Below are 8,888 nucleotides of genomic sequence, written 5' to 3' on the forward strand. Positions count from 1 at the left end.
GGGGACGGGAAAGGAAAAGGGAAGAAAAAGAGTCAGAATTCTCAAGATCATATGCACCGAAACAAAGATCTGGCATAACTTCGTTTATTTTCAGAAACTACAAACCCACGTGTTTATAGACTAGACTACACTTGCAATATCCACCTTTTTGCACACTAGCTCTTAATACATGACAAAAAGGCCATTTGACGTGTGAAGAAAGTATATACATTGGACCACTGTGGTCCTTTGATTGTTGCAATAATATCTAATATTTAATAAAGAAATAAATTTTTTTACCTGAATCTGCCCTAGGACAAAGCGCAGACCTTTGATCATCGCAATAACACTTGAATGGTTTGAGCCATCTTTGGCCTGACATGTATCTGCTAATTCTTTCATTAACCTCTGATGAGTATTCTTCATCTCAACATCATTAGCCGGGGAAGAGAGTTTTTGCAAAGTGTCCAATGCAAATTCCAGGATATTTCCAAGGTAATGAACGTCCAGATTACCAGATTTAAGCACCTTGAAAGAAAATAGAACTTAGTAATTTGTACAAGCAACATTTTGCAAAGTAAATAGTAATAATTAAATAAAATCAAAGATGCTCCTACCTGAGAGAGAACGTCAAGATCAATAGCTTCCATAATCATTTGTCTCCAGGTCTCTGGAGCCATCTGGCAAAGTTCATCCCTTATCTCTTTTAGCAGTTGAATAACGCGATCATAATTAGGATCCTCACTTTTCATTAATTCCATGATGCTATCCCAGAAAGCATTCTCCATAGTCTCTCTTATCTTTGCCTGCACACAACAAGGAGAATAGCAAAGAAACATGCAAGATTTCAATACAAACATCAGCAAGTGTGAAAGACCTTCCTCATCTCCTTTTCAAAACCAAATAAACCAAGGAACTTCCATAGACGAAAAAATTAAAAAAAAGAGTTATAACTCATAAGCCGGTCAACTAAAAAGCAATGAAATTAAAACTCTTCCCTAATTACTTGTATAAATCATTATTATCCGGATAAGATTCTAAAAAACCTTGGCACCTATGATCTTCACAAATATACAAAAAGTATTTGTCCAGAAACTTATAATAAGGTTTTACTTTTGCTACAGACATGTATTTGTCATAGTGCACTGACCTTTACACCGTTTTGATCTTCATCATTTAAATTAAAGATATCAGTGAACCCCTCATGCTGCTTGTGAAGAAATTCATTTACAATCAATTCATTCTCTGTGGCCAACTTCTCAATAGAAGATCCCAGTTGTTCATCCAAAATGGCTATTGGAGCAGAAGAATGAGGGCCTTCAGGAGTATCATCTTCCCTGAACAAGGAGCGAACCACGCGGCTTGGACGCTCTTTACTCTCAACCATGTTTCTTTTCTTGTCTGAGGTAGTGAACGAAGGACCACCTGAGGAACTAGGCGGACTTGGAGAGATAAAATGAGTAATCTGTGACCTCGATGGGCTACCAATTTCCTTGGCTAGAAAATATTTGGATCGTGTTTCAGATAGTGCAGAATTCATCCGCTCAATCCCAGCATCCCCACTCAGGTGATGCACTTTTTCCCTCAAAAGATGTTGATCTTCTGTAACCTGCACCATTAGAATAACCAAAGAAAAGTATTAGCTGATAACCAAATAAACAAATGACTACGGATCTGAATAACATAATTTTGCTGGGCAGCATTGCCCTGTCCCTGGACTCCATCCCCTGTAGGTATTGTCGAAGTGGTAATCCCGAACCCACCACTCACGCACACACACTCAAGACTCAAGTATACACAACTTCACAAGAATAAAGCAATTCCCCCCAAAACCCATTGCAAACCAGCCTGCAACTTTCTTTGTCTCATGACAGAATTCAAAAGCAACTGACAGAAAACTTGAAGGACACCGTCGTCAAATCAGTACTACACCTTTTCATTTCCTAGAATGAGACAATCTTCTAAGAACAACCCCCAACCCCACCCTCCCCCCACCTAAAAATAGAACAGAAATTAATATTAGCTGGGAAAAATAATAAATAAATAAATAATATTGACATGCTTCACTTCCTTTATAAAAAATAAAAAAAAAAACGATTATTCGCATGCTTCACTAGCTTTGAAAACTATACTTGTCATTCGAATTAAGTGAACTAAAACACGAAAAGAGGGTTCACTAATGCAATTATATGACATACTTAGTCCACTTGGAGCGCAGAAAATACAAGTGAGAAAGGGAGTTCTATAACTTCTCCCATTTTGTGATCACAGTAAATGACGACAAAAATGAAAAGCAATGCAAGCACCACTCATATCTCCACCTACAACATTTCTCTCCAAACCTTACTCTGTTCTATAGAAAATTTCAGTCCGTCAAAGGGGAAGTCTCCCCTTTTTTCATCCTTCTCTTTCCTTTTTTATAAGTCAATCAAATTGAAAAATAAGAATCTTGAAAATTGAAATTTTCTCTGTTTTTATTTTTTTAACTCTTTTTTTAATTGTGAATCAAACAGTGCAGAAACATATTGTTAGTTACGTTAATTTTGGTGGAAGAAAAATCAATGAGCTGTCATATACCTGCTTCCGAATAGCCTTCAAATCGTGAGTAAGGTCACTACTATCTCCTTCGGGGGTCATCTTGCACTTCTGCATCATTGAGAGCTCTAGCTGGCAAGCTGCTCTAACCAAATCTTCCTCCAGTAACTGTGCATCCTTAACTTTCCACAACACAAAACAATTTAGGTAACAGCACCATGCTTTATCAAAAGCTGCTAGCTGCGATCTGAAGGTTGAACGTTTAGGCGTCACAGACTCAGACTCTTCGTCAGAACTATGCACAGGCCCCTCTAGTACAATCTTCAGTAACAATTCAAACTCGTGAACAAATTCTTCAGCGGACTTGGCCAAAGCAATCTCCCGCTCTCCTTGACCACTGAAAACTGCTTCTGGGTGACTCAAGATCATGTAAGCACAAAGGGCTACTCTTACTGGATACCTTGATAATCTAGTTAGATTGTTAGCTGTCTCCCTGGAAGTAGTTGCTTTCTTTGCCTCTCTTCCCCTCAGAGTTTTCCTTGGAGTAGTCCTTTTCTTTGGAGTAGCAACTCGTTTGAGAAGGTGATCAATGTTCTCCGTGCCGGGTGTATGACTAGCAGAAGCAATAGCTCTTAAGACCTTTAATCGACTCTCAAAACGATCGAGTAAAGCTTTCACAGCATGTAGAGTGTCAGCTGACTCAATCAGAAGAGCAAGCTGCTCAAAAGGCATAGATTTGACGTGTTTCTCCTTTATATTTAGGGCATCATAAGCCTTTGCCAATGACAAGGTAGTTCTGTGCCTAAGGAACTGCTTCCAACACCTACAAAAGCAACAAATTAAACAAGCCAACTCAAGTTTTATGCGTAAAAATTAGTTTACCACTCAGAAGTGCATCCGATGTCCACCAATACTAAAAAAGACAACCATCTCGAAATACAAAAGGGTTACAACAGTAATAGCAACTATAGGGAATAAACACCTTGCCAATTTTCTAGAGAGGAGATCAGCCTGCTTGTGCATCGTATTCCAGTTCACTTGAACGGAATTATGAAGCCTACCTCTCTGCCTTAAATATTCTGCTCTTTGTCTCCTTGCCTAATAACACATAAAATACCATATTGAAACACATAAATAATAAAGCACCACAAGCACCACTAATAATAACACAGAATTGCAATACGAGTTCAATAGAGAATGGATACATACTCTTTGTAGCCGATCTTCCAACTGGTCCTTCATTCTCCTCCTCTCAATCTCACGTTGATGAGAGACAGACTTAGCAACTCGGCGAACCTGCAACATCCTAGCGCAAGCCCTCTTCTTCTCTGCTTCCAGAAATCCCAATCGCTTCTTCTCAGCAGCCACACGTTTTTGGTGAATTGCAGCCCGTACACATTCCTTGTATTTGTTGTCTCGTGCCATCTTGCGCAATAATGACTGAGATGATCTCTCCTTTAGTGTGGCCCTTCTTTGTCTATAAGCCTTAAGCATCATCATTCTATTTGCCTCTGCCTGTTGAAAACGTGATTGTACTTTTGAGCCAATTTTCTCTCGTTCCTTCTGATAACGCATTTCTACCCCACTTTTAGCTGCTTGCCGCAACTCATCCAACCTAGCTAAGCGCATTTGAGCCTTTTCCAACATCCTTGACCTGTTGATTCAACAAGAAGTAAAAAGGAGTCAAATTAAAAAAAGTAGCTGATCAACCTAGAAAAGAAGACTAGACCAGTCACAGATTTAACATCAGCCTCGGCAGTAATATGCACAGATATGTGTCTGCACACACATCACTTCCGAGAACACGTGCTTAATCTTTGTAACATACATATACATATAAGAAGAATATGCTAACAAAGTATATAGATAATTAGACTGTCAGAAGCACGAAATAATCTTTTCACCATGATAATTGCTTTGTGAAGTGTCAAAGATAAAAATAGAAAATAAAAGGAGATTTCGGGAAATAACTAGACCAGTTGAAAGTAGATGTGTTATCTAAGTAAAAAAATCAAAATAAAGAGAGAAGATAATAAACAGAGAAAGGATTCCTGTAAATTTCTACAGTACGTGCTTAGTTTCGAGTAAAATCATTTAAAAGGAACAAGGAGACAATCAAAGGGCCATGGACCACCACAGAAACATTCCGAAATTAATGCCTGAAGTAAGCATGTAGAAAGCAAAACAAAAACTAAAGTCTTGCAGGATAGGCAGGGTGGCCTTTTCACGTCCCTAAACAAAAAACAACTCAATTATTCAAAATGCATCTATTTCTTTGTCCTGGACCCAACATTTCAAGTCTCCATCCAAGAATAAGTACCAATAAAAGTAACAAAATCATTCAGTAACTAAATAACATCCACCTTTTCTGGGCAGCAGCCTGTAGCTTAGCTTCAAGGCGCTGCCCGAGGTCCTCCTCAGGAGAGGAAGACCGCACGGGACTTCGAGGCTTCGGCCGTGCCTTGCTCGACAACTTCTCATAGTATTCCTGCAATCAAAGAGAACTGTAGCTTTAAGTATATAACCAAGAAAAGTTTTCTCACAACGCAAAAAGTTGATCAAAAGCGAATGCCCACGAAGGCAAAAATTGTTAAAAGGGCGGTTTTTATACTTAACTTTAGAAACACGCCATGAATTCGACGTACCAGTAACTTTAGAAACGTGGTATAAGACGAATAAATTCCTTAATTGTTACAAAATAATGTCTTGCTAAAGCATATATAACTTTTTAACCTTTAAGTAACGTTTTTACGTACGATGTATGAGTGCCATGTTATAACCTCAGTTTTTATATGTTACACTTTTATATATGTTACGTGTGAAGAAACCAAGACTTGTTGAAAATTAGCCAAAGCTATTATGGTTGTATAGAAGTCCAATTATAATTCACATCAAACACCAATAGAAAGTGAAAGAGACCATATGAAGTTAAAAAAAAAAAAAAAAAAAAAAAGGAGACCCAGGGGGGAAAAAAAAAATTCATACAGAAGAAGAAACTGACTCACCTAACACAGCAACATCCTTCATCACAAAGGTTGGGTAAAATATTTTTTTTTTTAAAAAGAAAAAAAGACCAAAAAACTCTAACAACCTCTAGGAATTCTGGAATTGGAAATCCAAAGAGAGAAGGGGTAGGTACAATCTATATTTTTTTTTAAAAAAAAAAAAGGGTGGACGCGAAAAACATGAAAACTCGGAAGAATTCGATGAATTTTTTTTTTTTTCTGTAATCATCACTTCGGGAATTCTAAGCATATGCGTGAAAGACAATAATAAAATGTTTTTACAAAAAAAATATTATAATTCTAGATATCGAATGAATTTAATAAAAAAACAAAACAAAAAGCAACTTAAGAATAACAGAGAAGAAAATGTTATAGTTCAGTCGTTGAAATTTACGAAGCAAGCGAACAAGTCGAATATTAAGAAATCATCACGTTTATTTTTTAAAAAAAATTGAGAGAGAGAGTCATCGAATTTCAAAGAAGAGAAATTCGTGGAGAAAATTGAATAATAAAAAAATAAAAATAAAAATAAAAACTACTTCGAGTTTCCTCGATAAAAGGATGAAAGGTTATAAAAAGATAAATTTAAAACAAAAACAAAAATAGAAACAAAAAAACTGAAAAGGAAAATAAAAACAAAAATAGAAACAAAAAAGAAAAACTGAAAAGGAAAACAAGAAATAAAAAAGGAAATTAGGGAGAGAGAGGGAGAGACCTGACGGCGAAGATCGGCGAGACGAAGCTTAGCTTCAATTTTCTCGACGGTGCAGGGAGTCTTACAGTGGAGGCGCCTGGAAAGGCGTCTGGGGATTCTCGGAGGCCAAGTGTACGACGCCGTTTCATCACCCTCCCCCTCCCGGAAGAATTCCATCGCTGTTATTCCTCCTCCATTCCCCACCGCTTCAACTTCACCACCACCCATCTCTGTCCAGTCCAGTCCTACCTAACCAAACCACACGTACGACGTCGTATAATCCGCACCTCCGATTACCCACCAACGACCAATTACTTCGATTCAAAACCAGGAAAATCAAACGACAAAACTCAGAAGAGATTACCGACTTTTTTATTTATTTATTTTTTCCCAATTCAGATGAGAAAGAAAGGGAAAGTAATAACAATAACAAAGAAAAGAAGAAGAAGAAAAGAGTTTTGGAGTTTGGCTTTTCTTTTCTTCTTTCTTTTTCTGTGGGACGACTGATGATGAGACGCAAAGCCGAAAGAAAGCGTGTTTGAGTGGTGTTTATATAATAATAATAAATAATATTTTAAATTAATATAATAGTGATTACTATTACGAGTGTATTTGCCACGTCAGCGTTGGCCCCAACGGCACTCTTTTTTGCTGTTTGCTTTTTGCTTTTCTTTTGCCCGGCTGCGTTGTGTAAAATACAACTCTATTGTGTACTCTCTCATACGCTACTCTATTTATTTAACATGCGTCGTTATTTTATTTTATCAAACAAATACAGTAAAATAATAAGTAATTTTTTTCAATTATATTCACAAGACTGCCATTCCTCCTTTTCAGCTTAAGTAATAAGGGAGATATTTGATTGGAGGATTCAAATCATGATTTGAATCATGATTCATGGTTTATTATAATGTTTTTTCTTATAAAAAATACACGTAAATCGAAAATAGTTTTAATTACATGATTCTAATCCATGATATCCGTCTCTGATTCTGAATCATGATTCATAATTCTTTACAGTATTTTCTCTCATAAAAAAATATACGTAAATCAAGAATAATTCTAAATACATAAAATAAACGTCTTCTAACGTCTCTAACCACTTTTATTGTATGCACTTTTAAGTCTCATTTATTTTATTAATTTTAATTTTTTTAATTACAGTAAAAAATTCTCATATAAAATTATATATTAACTCAAATTAAAATTTTAAATTCATAATCGAGACCTTGACTCGGTTTATTTTACTGATTTGAGTTTTATTACAGTAAAAAGTTCTCAGAAACAATCAAATTTAATTTTTTTATTATAATAAAAAATTCTCATATAAAATCACATATTAACTCAAATTAAAAATTTAAATTAACAAATTAAACGGAGCATTTATTTATTGCGGAGAATTTTATGCACGCACCATTGTTAACTTTTGTATTTATGGCAGTGCCATTTAGGCCCTTATCTACAGCAAGTTTCTGGATTCCTCCGTAACCACTCGTCTTCTTCCCGTTCCATGAGACACTGACATTTTCCCTTTATAAATCATAGAACCCATTCTTTCCTTCTCATATTCTAACATTCACCAGGAAAAGATTTGTCGTTTTTTTTTTTTTGCTTTTCTTTCTTTTTCTTGTGACGGCGAAATTTTCAATGGAGATGAATATTTGGGTTGCAGGTTGCGTCTGCCATAGATCAAGGATTTTTAGCTGGAGGCAATTTTGGGGTTTTTGGTAATAAATGCCGAAAATAAAAAAAAATAAAGAAAATGACACGTGTAAAACGGATAAAACAGGATCTTAAAGAGTCTAGACCTTGTTAGAGATTTGAATTTTCAATTTAAATTAAAATGTAATATTTTTTTATAGTTTTTAACTGTAATAAAAAAGGTTAATTGTGATATTTTTTTAGAGTTTTTAACTAACAACATCTATAACTAAAAATTCAAATCAGTGAAATAAATAAATTTCTATTTTTGTAATTAGACTCGTTCATTTTACCGATTCGAGTTTAGAATTCAAATTTTTTCTTAAAATAGTCACATCTAACTTTTTTACTATACTAAAAAACTCTCACATAAAGTCACATTTCAACTCGAATTAAAAACTCGAATCAACTCATAACAAAGACAAATAAATATCTCAAATGAACAGAGACATGGTCTTACAACCAACACATATATTTCAATGTCAACATACCTAAATTAAAGAAAATGAATCTCAATTAAAAAAATTAAGTTCAAGATTGAACCAAAAACATATTGATTAGAGAGGGCTTGACCTTTTCTAATTATGAATATTTTATGTTATTTTAAAAACATCGCGCTTCACATGTATTTGTATGAACCAAGTGATTTATTTTAGAATGATCATATTTTTTTCTTTAAAAGGGCATGTAGTTTTAATAAAAAAATTTAAATTTTGTGAGCGAAAATATTATAACAAAAACATTTAAACAGTAATTGAACTTATAAAACAAGCGCAAAATTAAATTCCTTTTATTGGACATCCAAACCCTTTTGTGTGGAACCCTCCTATGCGGCTCCGCTTTTAAAGAGAGACAACAATAGTAGGCCTACCGCCCGGAAACACTTGTTTTTACTAGTTATTGTAAAAAGTAAGGTGTGCAAACCAACAAAATCACTATTCTAAGCGAAATGCAAATCAAACCGATTACAAATC

The 8,888-nt window shown here is 35.2% G+C and overlaps 1 protein-coding gene across 2 annotated transcripts in view; it reads right to left on the bottom strand.

The window, feature by feature from the left end:
- LOC21399757 overlaps positions 1-6,631 on the bottom strand; it is an 8,225-nt gene extending 1,594 nt beyond the window's left edge. The window contains exons 1-9 of one of the 2 annotated variants that reach the window (XM_024168666.1): positions 6,235-6,631; positions 4,878-5,002; positions 3,724-4,168; positions 3,497-3,612; positions 2,557-3,337; positions 1,912-1,974; positions 1,130-1,588; positions 597-785; positions 280-507 (exon numbers count right to left, since the gene is read on the bottom strand). In XM_024168666.1, coding sequence (XP_024024434.1) covers positions 280-507; positions 597-785; positions 1,130-1,588; positions 1,912-1,974; positions 2,557-3,337; positions 3,497-3,612; positions 3,724-4,168; positions 4,878-5,002; positions 6,235-6,441 — 2,613 coding nt within the window. In that variant the 5' untranslated portion in view covers positions 6,442-6,631. The remainder of the gene's footprint in view (positions 1-279; positions 508-596; positions 786-1,129; positions 1,589-1,911; positions 1,975-2,556; positions 3,338-3,496; positions 3,613-3,723; positions 4,169-4,877; positions 5,003-6,234) is intronic. The other variant, XM_010102853.2, reaches the window with a different exon arrangement.
- Positions 6,632-8,888: the final 2,257 nt, after the last annotated feature.

Source organism: Morus notabilis, unplaced genomic scaffold (assembly GCF_000414095.1).
Source record: "Morus notabilis unplaced genomic scaffold, ASM41409v2 Scaffold1285, whole genome shotgun sequence".
In the NCBI taxonomy this organism is placed as follows: Eukaryota; Viridiplantae; Streptophyta; class Magnoliopsida; order Rosales; family Moraceae; genus Morus; species Morus notabilis.